General features: G+C 37.9%; 1 protein-coding gene across 8 annotated transcripts in view; it reads right to left on the bottom strand.

Annotated features, from left to right (window-relative positions):
• The window catches only part of WDPCP (WD repeat containing planar cell polarity effector), a 385832-nt gene that overhangs the window by 260931 nt on the left and 100289 nt on the right, over positions 1-24612 (bottom strand). For all 8 annotated transcript variants that reach the window (XM_088841307.1, XM_088841310.1, XM_088841313.1 and 5 more), the window contains 5 exons: positions 22201-22285; positions 5081-5128; positions 4209-4253; positions 2680-2750; positions 2342-2401 (listed from right to left, as the gene is read on the bottom strand). In XM_088841307.1, coding sequence (XP_088697433.1) covers positions 2342-2401; positions 2680-2750; positions 4209-4253; positions 5081-5128; positions 22201-22261 — 285 coding nt within the window. In that variant the 5' untranslated portion in view covers positions 22262-22285. The remainder of the gene's footprint in view (positions 1-2341; positions 2402-2679; positions 2751-4208; positions 4254-5080; positions 5129-22200; positions 22286-24612) is intronic.

Raw genomic sequence — 24612 nt, 5'->3', positions numbered from 1 at the left:
AAGACAAACATATTTTCAGAAGACCTAGCTAATAGTCCTGTCTAGAAACTGAGGAAGTGGGTGGATAATGTTAGGAGATCTTTCAAAGGCCCTAGAAGGAAAGGGTGGCATGATTTGAAACATATACATTACCACATGTAAAACAGACAACCAGTGTGAGTTTGATGGATGAGGCAGGGCACCCAAAGCTGGTGCTCTGTGACAATCTGAAGGGATAGGATGCAGAGGGAGGTGGGAGGGAGTTCAGGATGGAGGGGACACATGTATGCCTATGGTATGGCAAAAACCATCACAATACTGTAAAGTAATTATCCTCCAATTAAAATAAATAAATTTTTAAAAATAGGCCCTAATGATGTGGAGATTAACCTGGACTTGTGGGCAGAGTAAAGGTCAAGTTATCCTGTTGAAATTAACACACTAAAGATGTGCTGATATTAAAAGGTTTATTTAAAGAATATCTTATCAATCATAGAAAGAAATTACAAAATATGACAGAACATAAAGATAAGTTCCATTGGAAATGTTAAAAGCAGACTCATTGGTACAACGGCCTAAGAAATCAGTATTATCAGGTTGCTATAAATTACAAGAGTAACTTTATATATATTCTATCATGCAAATTCATTTTCTGAGGTGAATTAATTCATCGGTGAGGGATATCCCTCTTCATATCCTCCTATACACATGTACACACAAACCTGCTTATTAAATTAAAATACAATTAAGTCTATTTAAAAAGTATTGCCTACTGGGATGCTCCACTGCATATTTTAAGATGCCTGACAAGTTCCAACTTACCTGTGCAATGGTAAGGGTGGAGGCCATGAGACACACCTCTTGCTATAGGTGGTAGGCTTGCCCTCCAGTCAAAGAATTTTGAACCAGCTTTTAAAGTGAGTAACGACATTGAGAAGTAAAATTTGAGTTGTACTAAGTTTAAAACTTTCTAGTACATATTTTGTATTCAAGTTTTAAAGTTTGATTAAAACTTTTATGAAAACAAATTATGAATTTTTATTTCTTTTTTAATTTTTATCTTTTTAAAATTTATTTATTTTAATTGGAGGCTAATTACTTTACAATATTGTATTAGTTTTGCCATACATTGACATGAATCCACCCCGGGTGTACATGTTTTCATCCTTTTCAACAATATCCTAAGTTTATTTTAAGAAGTATTATAGTTCTAAAATATTAATTCAGCTTTGTAAACAGTCTTTGGAAAGTAGTAACTGTGATGGTTGAGGAGGTAACTAAAGTCACTTTTGTGAGTAAAAGGAGACTAGTTTAAACAAAAAATGAGGAAACACCAGAGTCCACTAAAATGAGAGTCTATACTCACTTAAATAGTAGATTAAGATAAGTTTGTAATTACTACAAATTCAATGTTGTAGATTTATGGATAGAGCCACAGGTCTAAACTTCAAACAAGAGTAGTCAGACCTAAAATATGTAAATCAGATTGTAAACAAGTAAGAATTTGAGTTGATACAGTATATTTAATTCCATAAAATAGCTATAATTACAAGTAGTACTGATGTAACTTAAACTACATGTAAGAATAGAATATGACTAATGACTTTTTATCATAAGCAAGTAACATTTTTCCAGGCAGACAGTATTTTTTAAGCCTATTGACACAGCTGAGACATTTGTCCATTATTTTGTGATCAATGGACAAGTGATTATTATGTCCTAAATCTAGACCCATTCAACATATACCTCACCTTGTCCAGGCTCTAACAGTGCTATCCCAAAGAACATTACATGATGGAAATGCTCTGCATCTATACTGACTACATGATAATATGTGGTGACTGAGCACTTAAAATGTGGGTAGTGCAACTGAGGAACTGAATTTTTAATTTTAATTAGTTTAAATTTACATTTAAATAGCCACAGGTGACTACTAGCTACCATATTAAACAGTGCAGCTTAGAGGATTTGAAAAGTAACAGCAAATGTCTTATGTTAGGTCTAATGCTAGCCTGCTTGTCAACTTCCATAAGTATGCTGTGCATAAATGCTTACAAGAGTGGTCAAAAAACTTTTTGTCCCACGGTCTCACCTTCATTCAAAAATATGATTAAATCTATGACAAAAAATACCATCTGAAAAGATGGTTATTCATGCTTATAGTGTCAGTACAACTACACTCATTAATGAGGCAGCCTGAGTCAATCACATGTTAGCTCTAGAATGACTAGAATTCAAACTATGAATTACCTGCTCCTGAAAAGTTTATGTCCATTACCTGTCATAACACAAGAATACCAATTACTGCATAGTTTTCAGCTCCATTGGTTAAACACTGCGAAAGCATGTCAAGCCTTTTTACCTGACAGACGTATTTGTTCTTCCATTTGCTCAGCACACACTGACTATTTTGCATCAGCTCCTGAAGAAAACAGAAAAAGAGAGACTGCAGTTGGCTATACACGTTGTCGTTATCAGTTAAAGTGCTTCTGATTCACAAGTAAAAAAAAAAAAAATATATATATATATATATAAATATCAGCATGCCACACAAAGATGCAACTGTTTTGGAACTCCTCACTGGACAAAAGCAACACTATCATCACCAGGAGAGTTGACCCTTTATGAAAATTAAAGCTGTTGAAAGATGTTTTAAAACAGATTTGTTTGTTGCCATTTTTGAAACTTTTGGAAAGATACCTCCAACTCCTTGAGTGAGTCTCGAAGTTTTTCTGGGCGTCTGTTTTTGAGTGTCCATGGAAAATCTCGTGCTAGAAAACAAAACATGTACTACAGTTAGCTGAACATGATTTAAAAAGGAAACTCTGCCGAGCAGTGTGCCTTAGGAAGATTAAAATTAAACACCTCCTTAATTGAAAGGAAGTAGCCTTCATTTCCATCATCAAATGACAGTTTTTTGAAAGGCTTTGTCATAGAAACAGGATTTTTACCACAAAACAATCTCCATGATCATAACTTTATGATGACAACTAACAATGCTCAGAGAATCCCTGGGAAAGTTTCCAAAGCTTGTGAACCCAGTATGTAATAGTTAATGATCCACTCTTTACCACAGAAGCAAATTTACCTTCATATAAATAATTTAAAAATTCAATACAAAAGAAATTCTAAACTCTGCAAATAATCTATCAGATCTAAAAACTTCTACAAGTAAATGAATATAGTGAGGAAATAAATAAAATTTTAAAAATAATATGCAGAAAATGAATTTAAAATTAAGCATCACACATTAAGGATAAAATTGAGGGAAATCTAAATTTTAATAGACACTAATAGTGCTCTTTTCTATATAAAATAATTCTTTCTAAAATCTACACCACAATTCAATAATAAGCCTTTGCCTTGTTTTAAAAGTTGTTATTTAATAGAATCTCAATGATAGCCTAAAACAAACTAAAATAATAAATTCATTACAGTGATATGACACCTATTTCATCACAAAAATGAATTCATCTCTGAATTTTCCTAAACAATTTTAAATGTGTGCACATGTGTTTTATGTGCATTATGTATGTAGTATAAAATATATACAGACATTAAAATTTTTATAGGAGAATGCTGTTTTATTTAGCAAATTAATGACTTCTATAAACATAATTTACAATGTGCAGAGCATATATAAAAAGTTTCAAATCTCTCCCACAAGTACTAATACAGTATTTTTAAAAACTAAATGTTAGCTTGACCATTTAAAATGAGAACAAGTAGAATATTTAGCCCCACTTATATTCTAAATAAAACAGTCATATTTTAGCCATATTATACTGTAGCCATATTACATATATTACATGTTTATATATTTGAAATTAGTAAAGACTAGAGAGAATAAAATGTTAATACTGATAATTTACAAATCTTATTTTCTTACAACGGTTAAAACAAAATAATAATTTAGGTATAATATGGATAATACAATGTTAACAGAACCATGGTATTAAATAAGATAAATGCAGTTCATTAAGAAATACATAAGCATATATCTCACCAAAAGTTGAGAGAGATTTCAATGGTCTAAATCAGAAATTTCTAACAATATAATTCTTACTCATATGTTTATTTATCTAAACAGTAGAAATTTATAAGAAATATGGAAGGAATAACATTTCCTATTTGTACAGACAGCTTAAAATATATTTTAAGACATAATCTTCAGGGATACTAAAATTCCAGTTTTATAATAATTCCAAAAAAATATAAAGTAAACTTACATTCGGCCAGCCTCTGCTTTTCTTCTAAGTTACCATGATCTGTTGCTGATTTTGCAGATCAGAGATTAGAAAAAAGATTAAAAAGTGGAAATTAATTTTATTATACTTAATTTTATATGTGCATATGCACATTATTGAGATTAATAAATTATGCTAAACTTTTTAAAAGGCAGTTGGAAAATGCCATAATTTGGATGTTTTCAGTTCATGGAAGATTTCCTAAATTTGAAGTGAAAAGGCTTACACAGCACAACGGGTGGGCCAATATCCTGAGTTTGCAATCTCATCAGATAGGGAAGGGAACTGCAACTGAGCCCAGAACAGAAGCTACTTCAGTCTGTCATCAGAACCATGAAGTCGGCCTATTAACCACCAAGCTAAGCACATGGGATGCCCACACAAGCTCCACTTCAACAGAGACCAAACAGGAAGTAACTCTAGCTGGGAAGACCTTTTGGCCCATCAAGAAACTTCTGGGATTAACAGGATTAATGAGATAAAGAAAATTGATCATTCACTCAGAAATGCCTATTCCAGATATCAGGTAAGGATCTGGGAGACCAGCATCAGTGGGACCCATGCATTAACAATGCCCTCTACTGGGACAGTGATAAAAAAATGAGAACATACTGTCCAGTTATCAGTTTAATCAGAAGTAAAATGAAAATTTTCACGTTCTGCTATAGCATTTTCTCAATACTGCTTTATTTTATATAAAACAGATATTAACTTTAGCATTTTTCTAAAGAATCGGAGTAAACTTTCTCGAAATTCTAGAATTTAAAGTGCATAAAAACAGAGTTTTTAAGTCAGTATTTTATAATTTAGAATAGTAAGTTTATAAAATCAGTTTAGTAGAACAGATACTTTACCTGATGGCTCTTTCTTGTCATAATACTGGTAGATCCCAATGTCTCTATCTATAGAAAGGAAGAAATAACATTATAGTAAAAAGTTATGGAGAACAAGAAGCCAACCCATACTATAAGGCAGGGTTGGGAGTGGATAGGGAGAGGACAGACACAACCTGTATGTTACTGGAAATAAAATATTTCGAAATTATCCAGACATGGGTTCGTCTATTCTAGGGATATGCACGAAATGCAAAGTTTATCAGTCCACTTAGAAAAGAAATATACAAAACCAGAGTGGCATGAGGAAAGGAAGGGTAAAGAACTGATGTCAAGGACAACCAACTTTTTTCTCTCAAGTTTCTTCTGATATTTTTCACAGGGCACTACCAAAAGGAATACCAAATGAAAGTGGCTAAAAGAATTCTGAGCTGTGGCTTTTTTTTTTTCCTCTGACTTAACTTGAATCCAGGAGGGTATTTTGGGGAAATCTGAAGAAAAGGAAGGATTAAAGGAAGGTATGGATAAATTATCTGAAGCTTTTTAGACTCAAAAACCCTTCCAAACCGATTCAAGTTCGGATGCTCTGCTGGGGTTACAAAAGCAAAGTTAGGTTTCCTATATGCTGAGAGAGATTTAACCATGGAATCTGTCCTTATAGTTGATTTACAGGAGAATAAAATAACTGCCCATTTTCTTCCTATCTGTGAACACTGAAATACTTCTTTCTCTTGAGGTAACATTTGCTTCCTTCCATGTAAAATAATTCAAGTTACCAACAAAAGGATACAACTATTTCTAAAGTGGAAGCAGTACAGGCTGCCCCCTAGTGATTGACTGCTCTGAACGTTCTCAAACTGAAGGATAAAACTTCCCCCCAAAAAGCTATAATTAACTTCTCCAATATAGTTTTTCAAAATAGTCAATCATGTATACTTACTGACGTTCCATTTTTTTCATTATGCCACTAATTGAGACATATATTTTAAAGAGTGCAGTTTCTTTCTGTTGGTTATATTGACAGTATCTAATAAGGAGTGCCAGGGAAAGGTCATGGGTCAGGCTCCTAGGATACTGACATTTTATTTCTTGACCTAGGTGAAGACTTTATGGGTATGTTCACTTTTTGATAGTTTAAAACATATCTTTATAATCTTTACACTTTTCAATATACATATAATACTTTAATAAAGTGAGTGAAAATCGCTCAGTTAGTTGTGTTCAACTCTTTGTGACCCCATGGACTATACAGTCCATGGAATTCTCCAGGCCAGAATACTGGAGTGGATAGCCTTTTCATTCTCCAAGGGATCTTCCCATCCCAGGGATTGAACCCAGGTCTCCTGAACTCCAGGAGGATTCTTTTACCAGCTGAGCCACCAGGGAACCCCAAGAATATTAGAGTAGGTAGCCTATCCCTTCTCCAGGGGATCTTCCCGACCCAGGAATAATAAAAACATTATTGAAAAAAAAAATCTAAGAACCATATACATTATTGTACACAGGCAATATCCTCCAATATTCCATCATTTCATGCATCCAAATATTACATCTCTAGAAGGAAATGGCAGCCCACTCCAGTGTTCTTGCCTGGAGAATCCCAGAGACAGCGGAGCCTGGTGGGCTACCATCTATGGGGTTGCACAGAGTCGGACACGACTGAAGTGACTTAGCAGCAGCAGCAGCAGAATAGAACTATGAAGATAACAAGTGGCCATGAATTCTGTGCACAAGTCTGAACTACTGTATTTGGACCAGAGTATGGCTCTTAAAACAAAAGCAGGACAAGATGGGGATACGAAGAGTGAGTCTGACATGGTATGTCAGAGCCCTAGCAGGATGAGAGGGACATTCAAAGGAGCAATGGCCTCATGTTGGCTGTCAGAGGCTGAATAAAGTGTGGAGGACATCCACATACAGGGGGAGCCCAACAAAGGGTGTCAGAACCTACAAAGATACCCATGCAGGGAAGAGAGTTGCCAAAGAGATAGGAGACTGTCTGCATACAGGGTGATTTTAAATAAATAAAGATATGGAAGCCAAAGCTCTCCCGCTGTATGAGAAGTACAAATATAAAAAAGAGAGAACATTAGAATGAACCCCGTGGTGATAGATTAGAATTTAAGGTACGGGTGTAAACTCATGGTTTTCAATATACAGAGGTACAGATGTGAATGTGGATGCAAGTCAGTGTGTATGCATACATACATACATACCCTAAGCTCTGGCCACTGACAGCGCCTGGGAACAACAATACTCCAAGAGCAATGAGTGCACCTGAAGCACACCTTGGCTTCTAGAAACCATTCTCCTCTAAAAGGAACCAAGCTCCTTACAGAACTGGCTGATTCTAGCACTGAGGAAGGGAAGGTATCAATATAATGACAGTCTGATAGATCAGATCTGTTGTGCCAGAAAGAATGGAAATGCCCAAGTATTGACAGGGACATGGCACAATGATAAGAGAAGTCAGCTTGCAAGGTGTCCCACTGACCACTCAGGGACAACTTAAACATCAGAATAAATAATGGTACTAATGGATTAAAATCACTGAATAAAATGGCACCTGAGCCCACAGGGACAAATTAAGTTAAAAATATATTTAGGGACTTCCCTGGCAGTCCAGTGGCTAACACTGTGTGCTTCTAGCACAAGGGGAATGGGTTCAACCCCTGGTTAGGGAATTAAGAGCCCACACGGCAAAATAAAAAAATAAAAGATCATCACAGATCATTCATGCTTTTAAAAAAATACATACACCTATTAAAAATACATTTAAAGTCTAATAAAGAATAAGATATTCACATATTTTCAAGGTAACACCTTACAAAATATTAATTCTAAAGGAGAAAGTAACTGCAGTGGAGCAGCCTAGCAGAGACTACCTTAACCAAGTGATCATGAACACCATCAGTAAAGACACAGATTGAAACTGTGCACTGCATGTTAGGATTCACTGAGAATACAGCATTATTCTTCTGTATATTTCCCACCAAACAAACATAATCTGAACCTAAATTTAGGGATATACTACAAAGTAAGTGGTATAAAATCTTCAAAAGTGTTGAAGTCACAGAAGTTAAAAAATAAATTTTAAAAAATTAAAAAGCTGAAGGATTTGTTCCAGAATTAGAGATGAAAGAGACATAACTAAATGTAACGTAATTCTGAACAACAACCATTTGCTATAAAAAGGATAATTGGGGCTTCCCTGGTGACTCAATGGTGAAGAATCTGCCTACTAATGCAGGAGGCGTGGGTTTGATTCCTGATCCAGGAACCCACATGTCATTGAGCGACTAAGCCGATGTGCCACAACTACTGAGCCTGTGTTCTAGAGCCTGGGAGCTACAACTATTAAGCCCACGGGCCACAACTACTGAAGCCCATGTGCCCTAGAACTTGCTCTGAAACAAGAGAAACCACAACAATGAGAAGCTGCACAATGCAGCTACAGAATAGCCCTCTCTTGTCACACTAGAGAAAGTCTGCACAAGCAATGAAGACCCTGCACAACCAAAAAATTAATTAATTTTTTTTGAAAAGGACCGTGTGTGAAACTCTTGAGTATTAGATGGTAGTACTATTATTACCATTAATTCCTTGATTCTGATGGTTATATACATGACGCTGGACAACACCTTTTCTTTAGGGAATACACACTAAAGTATTTGGGAGTGGTGAGGCATCAGGTTGGTAACTTACTCTCAAATGGTTCAAGAAAAAAAAGTCTCTATACTATCAAGTTTCCGATAAAACTTTGTGATTATTTCAGATTATTTAGAATAACATTTATCAAAAAGATAAGAAATAACAAATGTTGATGAGGGATGTGGAGAACAGGGAACACTTCAGCACTGCTGGTGGAAATGTATATCAGTGCATTCACTATGGAAAACAGTATACAGGATTCTCAAAATGTTAACAGTAGAACTACCATGTGATCCAGCAACTTCCCCTTTGGGTATTTATCCAAGGAACAGAAAAACACTAATTCAAAAACTTATAGGTACCATTATATCATGATCACTGCAGCATTACTTACAATAGCCAAGATCGAGGAACCCATCAATGAATGAATGGATAAAGAAGACGCCGGTATATATTCAGAATGGAATGAAGCCATCAAAAGAATGAAATCCTACCATTTGTGACAACTTGAATGGACCTCGAGGGCATTATGCTAAGTGAAACAAGTCAGAGAGAGAAATGCCGTAGGACTCCACTTACATGCAGAATCTTAAAAAAAAAATAAAAATAAACCACAAGCTCACAGACACAGGGAACAGATTGGTTGCCAAAGTCAGGAGGGTGAAGGGGAGGGTAGATGAAATGGGTGAAGGGGATCAAAAGGTACAAACTTCAGTTATAAAATAAACAAGTCATGGGGATATCATGTACAGCATGGTGACTCCAGCTAATAACAATGTACTGCATAGTTGAAAATTTCAAAGAGATAAATATTAAAAGTTTTTATCACAGGAAAAAAAATTATAGCCATGTATGGTGGTAGATGTTAACCAGACTTACCAAATCATTATGCTGTATGCTGGAAACTAATGTTATAACTCAATTATACCTGAATTCAAAAACTACTTTAAATGTTAAACATAATGAGAATATTTAAGAGGGTTACGAACTTAGTCTCAATGGCAGTGAAGGCTTCTCTAGGTGATTTAGTAAAGCTGAGCCCTAAAGAAGTAGGATTGCACATGGGTTCAAAAAGAATGTTCTCAGGAAGAACACATAAGCCCTGATGAAGATCCAGCTGGGGCAGATCTCACTGCCTCCTGGGACCTGTGTGCACCACCCCCTTATTCATAGTGTTCATTTCCTTTTTTTCTATCATTCTTATGCCTATGTTAATATAATTTGGCTTCTTGATTGCAGAAGTAATGTGTTCACTGTATAAAACCTAGAAAAGAACAAAAAAGTTTAATTTCCTGTATTTCCGCTCTTCAGAGACAGCTATTAGTAACACTGTGTTTTTCTCTTGATTTTTTCTGAATGCATTTGTTGCTGTTCAGTGGCTCAGTGTCTGACTCTTTCCAACCCCACAAACTGCAGCACGCCAGGCTTCCCTGTCCTCCCCTTATCTCCTGGAGTTTTCTGAATGTGTATTTATTACTAAATAAAACGTATGCCAAAGAATTGATGCTTTCAAACTGTGGTGCGAGAGGACTCTTGAGAGTCCCTTGGACAGCAAGGAGATCAAACCAGTCAATCCTAAAGGAAATCAGTCCCGAATATTCATTGGAAGGACTGATGCTGAAGCTGAAGCGCCAATACTTTGGCCACCTGATGTGAAGAGCCAACTCAATGGAAAATACCCTGATGATGGGAAAAACTGAGCGCAGCAGAAGGAAGTGACAGAAGATGAGTGGCTGGATGGCATCACTGACTCAATGGACATGAGTTTGAGCAAACTCCTGAAGATACTGAAGGACAGAGAAGCCTGGCATGCTGAAGTCGATGGGGTTGCAAAGAGATGAACAGCACTTAGCAACTGAATAACAATAACAATTCCTGAAGACAGAGCAATGTTAAAATTAAGCCAATTAATAACCCTACAGAGGTTTCTAAGTGTCCAAGTGAAAGGAAGAATTGCACTTTAAATCACTTTAAATCAAAAGTTAGAAATGATTAAGCTTACTGAGGAATGTGAGAGACCCATAAACTTACTGCCTGCAATGTGGGAGACCCAGGCTTGATCTCTGGCTCGGGAGGATCCCCTGGAGAAGAGCATGGCAAACTACTCCAGTTTTCTTGCCTGGAGAATTCCATGGACATAGGAGTCTGGTGTGCTACAGTTCATGGGGTCACAAAGAGTTGGACATGACTAACATATACACTGAAGAATGCATGTTGAAAGTCAAGAAAGGCTGAGAGCTAGGCCTCCTGAGTCAAACAGATAAGCTGTGACTGTAAAGGAAAGGTTCTTAAAGGAAAAACTGTTCCTTAACTGAACACACAAATGCTAAGAAACAACTTTACTGGTGATAATGGAGAAAGAGTTGGTGACCTGGACAGATCAGCCACAACATTCCATAAGCCAAAGCCTACTGCAAAACAAGGTCCTAACTTTTCAATTTTATGAAGACTAAGAAAGGTGAAGAAGCTGTGGAAGACATGTCTAAAGCTAACAGAGGCTGGTTTACAATGGTTAAGGAAAGAAACCATATTCAGAACATAAAAATACAAGGTGAAGGAAGAAGTATAGATGTAGAACCTGCACCAAGAGATCTAGAAGATCTAGCTAAAATAATTAACGAAGTGCTTGTGCTTAGTCGGGTCCAACTCTTTTGCAGCCCCATGGACTATAGCCTGCCAGGCTCCTTCATCCATGGAATTTCCCAGGCAAGAATACTGAGGTCAATTGCCATTTCCTCCACCAAGGGATCTTCCTAATCCAGGGATCAAAGCTACATCTCCTGCGTTTCCTGCATTGGCAAGTGGATTCTTTATCACTGAGCCACCCGGTAAATCCCAATTAATGAAGGTGGCTACAATAAACAACAAATTTTCAATGTAGATAAACGACCTTCTATCGAAAGCAGATGTCATCTGGAAATTACATAGTTAGAGAGGAAAAGTCAATGACTGTTTTCAAAGTTTTGAAGGACAGGCTGACTCTCTTGTTAGGGGCTAATGCAGCTGGTGACTTCAAGTAGAAGCCAATGCACAACCAATCCTAGGACCCTGAAGATTCTGCTAAATCTACCCTGGTGGCTCAGAGGATAAAGCGTCTGCCTGCAATAGCAGGAGACCCGGGTTCGATCCCTGGGTTGGGAAGATCCCCTGGAGAAGGAAATGGCAACACACTCCAGTATTCTTGCCTGGAGAATCCCATGGACAGGGGAGCCTGGCAGGCTACAGTCCATGGGGTCGCAAAGAGTCGGACACGACTGAGCGGGAAAAATCAAATCAAATCAAAATCAATGTGCTCTATAAATGGAACCACAAAGCCTGGATGACAGCACATCTGTTTACAACATGGCTTACTAAATAATTTAAGCCTACTGTTCAGAAACCAAGACTTCTTTCAAAATATTATTGTTCATTGACAATTCATCTGGTCACTCAAGAACACTGACAGATGATATACAACTAGGTTAATGTTGTTTTTATGATTGCTAGAACAACAATCATTCTGTAGTCCATGGATCAAGGAGCAATTTTGACATTCAAGTCTTACGGTTTACCACAAACAATTCTTAAGGCTATAGCTGCCATAAATAGTGATCCATATAATAGATCTGGGCAAATTCAACTGAAAACCTTCTGGGAATTCCCTGGTGGTCCAACAGTTAGGACTCATCACTTTCACTGCTGGGACCTGGTTTCAATCTCTGGTCCAGGAACTAAGATCCTGTAAGCCATGTGGCATGGCAAAAAAAAAAAAAGGAAAGAAAAAATCCTTCTGGAATGGATTCATCATTCTAGTTGTTCAGTTGCAAAGCTGTGTCCAACTTAGCAACTCCATTCTGGGCGCCATCAAGAATATTCATATCTCATGGGAAGAGGTAAAAATATCAACATTAACACAGGTTTGGAAAAAGTTGATTCCAACCCTCATGGACAATGTTGAAGAGGTCAAGACTTCAGTGGAGGCAGTAACGTGGTGAAAATAGCAAGAAAACTAGAATTAGAAGTGGAGCCTGAAGATGAGACTGAATTTCATTGCAATCTCATGAGAATACTTTAACACTTAAGGAGATGCTTCTTATGTATGGCTAAAGAAAGTGGTTTCTTGAGATGAAATAAGCCTACTCCTAGTATGGATGCTATTGAGATTACTGAAATGACAACAAGGGGTTTAGAATATTATGTAAACTTAGTTCATAAAACAGCAGCAGGATTCAAGAGGATTGACTCATTTTGAAAGTTTTACTTCAAGTAAAAATGCTAACAGCATTGCATGCTACAGAGAAATCATTTGTGGAAAGTCCATCAATGTGGTGAACTTCACTGTCATCTTATTTTAAGAAATTACCATAGGCTCTCCAACCTTCAGCAACCAAAGCTTATCAACATTGAGGCAGGGCCCTCCACCAGCTAAAAGATTAAGACTTGCTTAAAGTTCCTGTGATACTCAGCATTTTCAGCAATAAAATACTTTTTAATTAAAGTATATACAATGTTTTTAAAGACATCATGCTAAAGACTAAATACATGATTATTGTTGTTCAGTTACTAAGTCATGTCCAACTCTTTGCAGCCCCATAGACTGCAGCACGCCAGACTTCCCTGGCCCTCACTATCTCTAAGAATTTGCTCCAGCTGGTGTCCACTGAGTTGATGATGCTATCCAGTCACCTCATCCTCTGCCACCCTCTTTTCCTTTTATCTTCAACCTTTCCCAGCATCAGGGTCTTTTTCAATGAGTCAGTTCTTCACATCAGGTGGCCAAAGTATTAGAGCTTTAGCTTCAGCATCAATCCTTCCAATGAGCATTCAGGGTTGATTTCTTATAGGATTGACTGGTTTGATCTCCGCACTGTCCAAGGGACTCTCAAGAGTCTTCTCCAACACCACAATTCAAAAAAAACCAATTCTTCAGCACTCAGCCTTCTGTCTGGTCCAACTCTCACATCCATACGTGACTACTGGAAAAACCATAGCTTTGACCATACGGACCTTTGTCAGCAAAGTGATGTCTCTGCTTTTTAATATGCTATCTAGGTTTGTCATAGCTTTTCTTCCAAAGAGCAATAACCTTTTAATATCATGGCTGTAGTCACCATTCACAGTGATTCTGGAGCCCAAGAAAACAAAATATGTCACTGTTTCCATTGTTTCCCCATCTACTTGCCGTGAAGTGATGGGACCTGATGCCATGATCTTAGTTTTTTGAATGCTGAGTTTTAACCCAGCTTTTTCACTCTCCTCTTTCATCTTCATCAAGAGGATCCTTAAGTTTTCTGCCATTAGGTTTGTGTCATCTGCATATCTGAGGTTACTGATATTTCTCCCAGCAATCTTGATTTCAGCTTGAGCTTCATTCAGCCTGGCATTTCGCATGATGTGCTCTGCACATAAGTTAAAAAAGCAAGGTGACAACATACAGCCTTGACATAGCTCTGAAGTTTTAATATGCTATCTGAAGTTTTAATATTTGCTATATTTTTCTGATTGGAACATATCTCTCTGTCTCATTTTGCCTAAGTCTCCGTGTTTACATCTATGTATTAAGTAAATCAGTTATCTCTCCCAGTCCTGAAGGAGTGGACGTCATAAGAAATGTCCTGTGACATCTCTGGCAGTCCAGTGGCTGACTCCACACCTCCACTGCAGAGGGCAAGAGTTCAACCACTGGTTGGGGAACTCCAATCCTGCATGCTGTGGTCCTGCGTGCAGACATTTTTTTTTTGTCTTCAGCCAGTATCTCAGTTCCAGGGAGTATCGCAGTTGGTTCCTGACTCGGGGGGGAGAAGGAACAAGATGGCAGAGGAATAGGACAACAAGACCACTCTCTCCCCCACAAATTCATCAAAAGAACATTTGAACGTGGAGTAAAGTCCACAAAACAACTTCTGAATCTGGCAGAGGACATCAGGCACCCAGAAAAGCAGCCCATTGTCTTCGAAAGGAGGTAGGAAAAAACATAAAAGATAAAAAGAGAGACAAAAGATGTAAAGACGGAGCTCCGACCCGGGAAGGGAGGCTTTAAAAAGAGAGAAGTTTCCAAACACCAGGAAACACTCTCACTGGCGAATCTGTGGCGAGCCTTGGAAGATCAGAGGGCCACATAACCGGGAGGAAAAAGAAAGAAAAAATTAAAACCCACAGATTACCCGCCAAAGGGTAACTCCCAGTGGAGAAGCAGCGCAGAAGCCTGCATACGCCATTAGCAAGCGGGGGCTGGGCAGGGAGGAGCCAGCTGAACTGCTTAGAGAGAGGACTGGGCTTGAATGCCGCGAGAACAATCTGAGAGAACTGGGGATAGCAAAGCAGACTGGGATAGCTTCCCCACGAAAAGGTGGAAAGCTCTAACCTAAGACTCCGCCAGCCCCACTCACAAAACAAAGGACTGAGCAGAGTGAGCTGGCTGCGGTCGGCCCATCCCCCATCCCCCGCCGAGACAGGCAGGGGGAGAGAGCCGGAGGGGGCAACCGCAGCCCCAGAAAGGCATCCGATACAAACTGCAGGCAGGCTTGTTGCTAATCAAGACTTCTTGGGCTCCGGCCGGTCGATATCCACCTGAGAAGGTGCGCCGGTTGTACACCCAGAAAACCAAGTGGCAGGGACTGGGGAGGCAATAAGTCACAGTGACCGTGCTCGCCAAACACCTGGTCATCTGAGCTGCTCGGACCAGGGAAGGCACAAAACGAGGCCCAACCAAGTCTGCGCCTTTGTGGAGTACCCAAGAACCTGAACTTGAGCAGCTCAGACCTGGGAAGTGCATACAACCCAGCGCCGACCTCGGACAGTTCCCGGCAGAGCAACCTAGAGCCTGTGCAGTGTAGACTGGGACAGCACACACGCTGTGAGTGGGGGCAAACCCAGTGTGGCCGAGATACTGCGAGCACTCCCCATAGACACCAGAGATATTTTTCTGCAGTGTTCCTCCCTTCCCAGAACAGGACTGAACAACTGAGCCTTAAAAAGTGTCCACCCGCACCCTAGTGTCAGGGTGGAAATTAAACACTAAAGAGACCAGCAAACAGAAGCTAAAACAGAGGGAACCACCTTGGAAATGACAGACAGAGAAGTCTAGAGACTACTCCAAGAATAAGACCAAAAACCAAAGGCAAGAGGCTTAAGCCGAAATCCTGAGACCTCCAGAGAACTCCTGACTCCAGGGAACATTAATCGATAGGAGCTCATCAAACGCCTCCATACCTACACTAAAACCAAGCACCACCCAAGGGTCAACAAGTTCCAGAGCAAGACATACCACACAAATTCTCCAGCAACACAGGAAAATAGCCCTGAGCTTCAATATACAGGCTGCCCAAAGTCACTCCAAATCCAATGACATCTCATAACTCATTACTGGACACTTCATTGCACTCCAGACAGAAGAAATCCAGCTCCACCCACCAGAACACCGACACTTCCCTAACCAGGGATCCTTGACAAGTAACCCGTCCAACCCCACACACAGCGAGGAAACTACATAATAAAGAGAACTCCACAAACGGCCAGAAGAGGGAAAGGCCACCCCAAGCACAGCAATATAAGCAAGAAGAAGAGGCAGAGAAATACCCAGCAAGTAAAGGAACAAGATAAATGCCCACCAACACAAACAAAAGAGGAAGATATAGAGAATCTACCGAATTTTGGTGGTGAAAATGATTCAAAATCTTGAAAGCAAAATGGAGTTACAGATAAATAACCTGGAGAAAAGGATTGAGAAGATGGAAGAAAGGTTTAATAAGGACTTAGAGGAAATAAAAAAGAGTCAATATACAATGAATAATGCAATAGATGAGATCAGAAACACTCTGGAGGGAACAAACAGTAGAATAACAGAGGCAGAAGACAGGATAAGTGAGCTAGAAAACAGAATTGTAGAAATAAATGAAACAGAGAGGAAAAAAGAAAACCGAATTTAAAAAAATGAGGACAATATTAGAGACTTCTGGGACAATGTTAAACGCTCCAACATTCGAATCATAGGAGTCCCAGAAGAAGAAGACAAAAAGAAAGACCATGAGAGAATACTTGAGGAGATAATAGTTGAAAACTTCCCTAAAATGGGGAAAGAAATAATCACCCAAGTCCAAGAAACCCAGAGAGTCCCCAACAGGATAAACCCAAGGCAAATACTCCAAGACACATATTAATCGAATTAACAAAGATCAAACACAAAGAACAAATATTAAAAGCAGCAAGGGAAAAGCAGTAAATAACACACAAGGGGATTCCCATAAGGATAACAGCTGATCTTTCAACAGAAACTCTTCAGGCCAGGAGGGAATGGCAAGACATACTTAAAGTGATGAAAGAAAATAACCTACAGCCCAGATTACTGTACCCAGCAAGTATCTCATTCAAATATGAAGGAGAAATCAAAAGCTTTACAGACAAGCAAAAGCTGAGAGAATTCAGCATCACCAAACCAGCTCTCCAACAAATGCTAAAGGATCTTCTCTAGACAGGAAACACAGAAAGGGTGTATAAACTCGAACCCAAAGCAATAAAGAAAATGGCAATGGGATCATACTTATCAATAATTACCTTAAACGTAAATGGGTTGAATGCCCCAACCAAAGGACAAAGGCTGGCTGAATGGATACAAAAACAAGACCCCCATATATGTTGTCTACAAGAGACCCACCTCAAAACGAGGGACACATACAGACTGAAAGTGAAGGGCTGGAAAAAGATATTCCTTGCAAATAGAGACCAAAAGAAAGCAGGAGTAGCAATACTCTTATCAGATAAAATAGACTTTAAAACAAAGGCTGTGAAAAGAGACAAAGAAGGAAACTACATAATGATCAAAGGATCAATCCTATACACTAATAATGAGAAAATAGAAAGAGAAATTAAGGAAACTATTCCATTCACTGTTGCAACAAAAAGAATTAAATACTTAGGAATATATCTACCTAAGGAAACAAAAGACTTGTACATAGAAAACTATACAACACTAGTGAAAGTAATCAAAGAGGACACTAATAGATGGAGAAATACACCGTGTTCGTGGGTTGGAAGAATAAATATTGTAAAAATGAGTATACTACCCAAAGTAATTTATACATCCAATGCAATCCCTATCAAGCTACCAACGATATTTTTCACATAACTAGAACAAATAATCTCACAATTTGTATGGAAATACAAAAAACCTCGAATAGCCAAAGCAATCTTGAGGAAGAAGAATGGAACTGGGGGAATTAACCTGCCAGACTTCAGGCTCTACTACAAAGCCACAGTCATCAAGACAGTATGGTACTGGCATAAAGACAGAAATATTGATCAATGGAACAAAATAGAAAGCCCAGAGATAAATCCATGCACCTATGGACACATTATCTTTGACAAAGGAGGCAAGAATATAAAATGGAGAAAAGACAATGTCTTTAACAAGTGGTGCTGGGAAAACTGGTCAGCCACTTGTAAAAGAATGAAAGTAGAACACTTCCTAACACCATACACCAAAATAAACTCAAAATGGATTAGAGAGCTAAATGTAAGACCAGATTCTATAAAACTCCTAGAGGAGAAGGTAGGCAAAACACTCTCCAACATAAATCACAGCAGGATCCTCCAAGACCCAGAATATTGGAAATAATAGCAAAAATAAACAAATGGGACCTAATTAAAATCAAAAGCTTCTGCACAGCAAAGGAAACTATAAGCAAGGTGAAAAGACAGCCTTCAGAATGGGAGAAAATAATAGCAAATGAAGCAACTGATAAAGGATTAATCTTCAAAATATACAAGCAGCTCCTGCAGCTCAATTCCAGAAAAATAAATGACCCAATCAAAAAATGGGCCAAAGAACTAAACAGACATTTCTCCAAAGAAGACATAAAGATGGCTAACAAACACATGAAAAAATGCTCAACATCCCTCATAATCAGAGAGATCCAAATCAAAACCACAATGAGATACCATTTCACACCAGTCAGAATGGCTGCTATCCAAAAGTCTACATGCAATAAATGCTGGAGAGGGTGTGGAGAAAAGGGAACCCTCTTACACTGTTGGTGGGAATGCAAACTAGTACAGCCACTATGGAGAACAGTGTGGAGATTCCTCAAAAAACTGGAAATAGAACTGCCATATGATCCAGCAATCGCACTCCTGGGCATACACACCGAGGAAACCAGAATTGAAAGAGACACATGTACTCCAATGTTCACTGCAGCACTGTTTATAATAGCCAGGACACGGAAGCAACCTAGATGTCTATCTGTAGACGAATGGATAAGAAAGCTGTGGTACATATACACAATGGAGTATTACTCAGCCATTAAAAAGAATGCATTTGAATCAGTTCTAATGAGGTAGATGAAACTGGAGCCTATTATACAGAGTGAAGTAAGCCAGAAAGAAAAACACCAATACAGTATACTAACACATATATATGGAATTTAGAAAGATGCAAATGATAACCCTGTATACGAGACAGCAAAAGAGACACAGATGTATAGAACAGTCTTTTGGACTCTGTTGGAGAGGGTGAGGGTGGGATGATTTGGGAGAATGGCATTGAAACATGTATGTTGCCATATGTGAAACAAATCACCAGTTCAGGGTCGATGCATGTTACAGGATGCTCAGGGCTGGTGTGCACGGATGACCCAGAGGGAGGATAAAGGGAGGAGAGAGGTGGGAGGGGGGTTCAGGAAGGGGAACTCATGTACACCCGGGGTGGATTCATGTCAATGTATGGCAAAACCAACCAATATAATATTGTAAAATAATTAGCCTCCAATAAAAAAAAAAAAGAGAGAAAAAAGAAAAATAAAAATTAATAGATGAGCTAAAAAAAAATTAGTAACTGGGTCCCCTTTACCTACAGTCCACATGTTTCTCAAACTTGTGTTTTTGTGTTGATTTTCAGATCAACTGAGTGTTCATGCACACCCTTCAGGAGTGGGTTTTCTGTTCCCTGCAGTTTTATAATTTTCCTGGTTATATTTCCCATTGGTTTTCAAAGTCAGGTATTTTAGGGGCTTGTCTCTCCTGCGTAGGATCTAGGTGTTGGGATGGCACCTCACAACTGAGAGAGAAGATCTGTACCTTTCTTATCTCTCCCAGTTGTGGATTGCTGTGGCTGGGATGCGGTTTTTCCCCTTGGCAATTCTGTCTGTCTCGCCTACCCATCTCAGTGCTGTCCTTTTACCTTTTGTTGTGGAGGCTCTATTCATCCTTGTTCCATATGTACTTAATTAAATTTGTTGTGCCTATGGGAAGAGGTGAGTTCAGGCTCTTCCTATGCTAACATCTCGAACCCTCTCCCAAGAACATTATCTTTAAACTTGCTGTGTGCCCTTTACTATTTCACTTCCACTCCCTTCCATATATAATTTATATGTTTATAATCTAATGTTCTTTATAGTTCTTCCATATATATTTGTCTCCTGAAACAATACATTATTTAATTTAGCCACTGTTTTTGAACTTTAAGTGCAAACATACTGTATGTATGCTGCAGCTTACTTTTTAAACTTTTTCCCTATAACATATTCCTGACATTCATCTATGTTGTTGCATACAGTTTCAATTCATTCACTTTCTTTGTTGCATAAATATATTTATCCATTCTCCTGCTGATTGACATTTGGATGGTTTCTAGTTAAGGATGAGTACTATTAAAAACATTTTTGTACATGTACTATGGTATATATCTAGGAGTTGAATTACTGGACAGTAGGCATGCCTACTGTACGAAACTCCAGTACTTTGGCCACTGGATGTGAAGTGCCAACTCATTAGAAAAGACCCTGATGCTGGGAAAGATTGAGGGTAGGAGGAGAAGGGGACAACAGAGGATGAGATGGCTGAATGGCATCACTGACTCAATGGACGTGAGTTTGAACAAGCTCTGAGAGATGGTGAAGGACAGGGAAGCCTGGCAAGCTGCAGTCCGTGGGGTCACAAAGAGTCAGACATGACTGAGCAACATGGTTGGACCAATTCATACTTTCATCAGCAGTGAAGTAAGTTTCTTCCCTTGTTTTGTTTTTCTTTTCCAATTTCTTTTACTCATTTGAATTAAAAATTTTTTTCTGCTACATATTTTTAGAGACTAATATAATTTTCAACTGTTTCCTGAAACATCTATATTTCATTTCTTGCTGTTTGTATTTCAAAGTGAGGCACTAGAAAGCTGACTAAAAGCTCAATATACACAAACAGGGCTTGCCGACAGTGGGTTTCACTGACCACTCAGGGACCCGGGTGTTTCACTGGAAGACCACGTTAAATATCAATGTAAATAGGCCTTCCCTCTGGGGCCAAGCAGTCTCTCCAGAGAGGACTCCCTCAGCTTCTTGCTTCTGTGCCATTCTGAGATTAATTTGATTATAAAGGGATTAAGAAGATTCCTATGTAGGCTTTCACTTCAGTTTTCCCTGTTTTCAGTTCAGCACCTCTCCCCTATCTCCACTGCAGCTAGTTTTAACTTCCCAAAATCAAGTTATTTCCAGTGTCTCACTACCTCTTACATAGATTTTCAAGTCTCTTTCTGATCACCTCATGCCATAATCTCACCCTTTTGCATTATCTGACTCCTCAAATTTCTGTACCTCTCAAGACTTTTGAAAACCAAGTTTTGCTGTCAGTGGAATCTTCTGTAGACATCTGCTATTCAGATTTTTGAGCTTTGGTAACTTCTCTATGCCTTCCAAAACAACTCAGCAGCAATTGTCTCCTTTCCTAGTCGCTTAGTCCTTGTGGGTTTACACCTTTATTAAAGTAATTCATTTACTCTCATTTTAGAAGAATCCTGGGAGGAAGCAAGTGTGTGTTAAGTCCACTTTAACTGTAAATTCTTTCCTTCCATATTTTAAGCACATTAAATGTAATGAAATTATAATGACATCATCCGTAGTTGTATATTTGTTATAAATAAACAATGCTTTGCAAGGTAAACCATTTTCTTAGAAATGATGCTGAAGGCATTTAAATATATATGTCCTCCTAAATACAAGAGTTGCTTTAGAGTTTCAAAAGGAAAAGATTTTTTAAAAGATGTTTCCTAATGATATACACTTCATCCTCAAATACTTATAAACATTGTTAAAATAGATTTATATTACTCCCTTCCCCAAAAAATGTGAAATGCAAACAAGGATACAATTGTACATATGAGCTGTCTGTTTGAAATACTCCTTTTATGTCAAATAGAAATGCATTTACCATTTGCAAGCCTGTAAATATTTATGAATATAAACATGCTATTATGAACAATTTCAAGGAAAAAATCTGGAAAATCTTAGATATATCTTAAGAGGAAATAGATATTAGATGGATAAAATTAATGTTTTAAACAGAAAATGTAACTCAAGTTGAAAAAAATAAGTTAATCAGAGTTAACTAAAAGAAATTCCTTTCCACCAGCCGATTTTTCATTAACTATAAAGAAAATGATGCAGTTTCACTGGAGAATCTAGGCTCTAACCTTTGCTATTAGGTATTTATACTGTTGAAAAACATTGAAATTAATCCAGTTTATTTACCGCCAATGTGTAAGGTATTCTTCAAAGACCACAGGTGCAGTTCAGTCAAGCAGAATGACATCTGATGGCAGAAGGAATCTCTATCCTGTTTAAAAAATAATTAAGAAGAGGTGTCAATTAATTATCTTCTACTGCCAATAAAATCAAGATCCCTTAGAAATAATAAAAAAAATCATTTGTCACTACTGATATTTGATATACGGTTCTTTAGAATAAACACAATTTAATATATCCTTAGTTAACCACCCAGAAATAAATGAAAAAAGTCACTTTTCCTAGATTTAGTACGTCATTGCATTGAGAAACATAGTAAGAAGAATATATATATATTCTTATATATATATTTCCAATAATATATGATTTTTAAAACAGTATATTTAGAATTATTTAGTATTTAAAGACTTTTAAGGAAAAGAAATATCTGCTAGGTAGTTAATAAGTACAAAAACATTTTGTGGTGCATTTTTAATATAAAAAGCAAATATTTGAATCTTTCACATGCAAACAGGCTAATTAAAATGGAATTCCCAAGATGAATGTTATATAGTTACTATTATAGGAAACATATTTACTTAGAAGTAAACTGTGTGAAACCACATTAGCATTCAAATCAATTTGTTCATCTGCATGTCATGATAGATCCAGATATTCTACACTACATTCATTTTTTTAAAAAGCAAAATTTTACATTTTATATTTCCTCCCAGTTCTAACAGCAGGGCCTAGTGATGGATATTATTTATACTTTTAAAAAAATTAATAAGAACTTCATTAATTTGGACTAAATGGAGGAAGGCCAATCTAAAAAAAAAAAAGAAAAGCAACATTTTACAAATATTTGAAAGGAATTTAAGTAACTTTCAAATGTTTGCTTGGAAATACATGTAAGTATTATACTACATGTAAATTTTCCTGTATGTTAGAAATACATAAACTATTGACATTTTCTTCATACATATCATAAAAAGAACTGTTATTTCCAACAAACTTCTGAATATTTTATAACATCTACTATATGAAAATAATAGCTTGAAAAATATTTTATGACATTTATTATATGGAGAAAAAAGCTCTCAGCTTCTTTAACATTAGTTAGTTAGTTCAGTCGCTCAGTTGTGTCCGATTCTTTGCGACCCCATGAATCACAGCACGCCAGGCCTCCCTGTCCATCACCAACTCCCAGAGTTCACTCAAACTCATGTCCATCGAGTCGGGGATGCCATCCAGCCATCTCACTCTCTGTCGTCCCCTTCTCCTCCCGCCCCCAATCTTTCCCAACATCAGAGTCTTTTCCAGTGAGTCAACTCTTTGCATCAGGTGGCCAAAGTACTGGAGTTTCAGCTTTAGCATCAGTCCCTCCAAAGAACACCCAGGACTGATCTCCTTTAGAATGGACTGGTTGGATCTCCTAGCAGTCCAAGGGACTCTCAAGAGTCTTCTCCAACACCACAGTTCAAAAGCATCAATTCTTTGGCGATCAGCTTTCTTCACAGTCCAACTCTCACATCCATACATGACCACTGGAAAAACCATAGCCTTGACTAGACAGACCTTTGTTGGCAAAGTAATGTCTCTGCTTTTTAATATACTATCTAGGTTGGTCGACTAAAACTATTTCCCCATACTATTTATGAATGATAATCCAAAATAATTTTAGACATAGTACAGACTTTGTTAGTCCTTACTTCACCTTTACTTTTGACCTCAATGCACTTACAATCATCAAGATTCAGATGCATGTTCAACTAATGAGACACAGTTACTAATTATTGAAATGGCAGAGTAATCAATTTCACAGTATAACAGAAGGGTTCAAGCCTGCTTGGAACAGCAGGGCACTGAGAAACCTACTGAGAAATAATAAAATGTTCACAGGACCTCAGAGAAGCAAAGAATTTCACCAGTTAAATGATGATGATAGCAGCATATAATACTACGGACCCACCTGTGACAAGCATTCTTCTAAAATTTTACACATATTAACTCAAATATGTAACTCTTTGAAGTAGTATCACTATTACCCCTATAATGAGGAAACTAAGACATAGAAAGGCAATGCCAAAGAATGCTCAAACTACCGCACAATTGCACTCATCTCACACACTAGTAAACTCATGCTCAAAATTCTCCAAGCCAGGCTTCAGCAATACGTGAACTGTGAACTTCCAGATGTTCAAGCTGGTTTTAGAAAAGGCAGAGGAACCAGAGATCAAATTGCCAACATCCGCTGGATCATCGACAAAGCAAGAGAGTTCCAGAAAGACATCTATTTCTGCTTCATTGACTATGCCAAAGCCTTTGACTGTGTGGATCACAATAAACTGTGGAACATTCTGAAAGAGATGGGAATACCAGACCACCTGACCTGCCTCTTGAGAAACCTGTATGCAGGTCAGGAAGCAACAGTTAGAA

This window comes from Moschus berezovskii, chromosome 11, assembly GCF_049115385.1.
Source record: "Moschus berezovskii isolate FMDL1 chromosome 11, NW_MosBer_1.0, whole genome shotgun sequence".
NCBI lineage: Eukaryota > Metazoa > Chordata > Mammalia > Artiodactyla > Moschidae > Moschus > Moschus berezovskii.
Note: the sequence above shows the minus strand (reverse complement) of the source record. Positions and strands in the feature narration are given on the sequence as shown.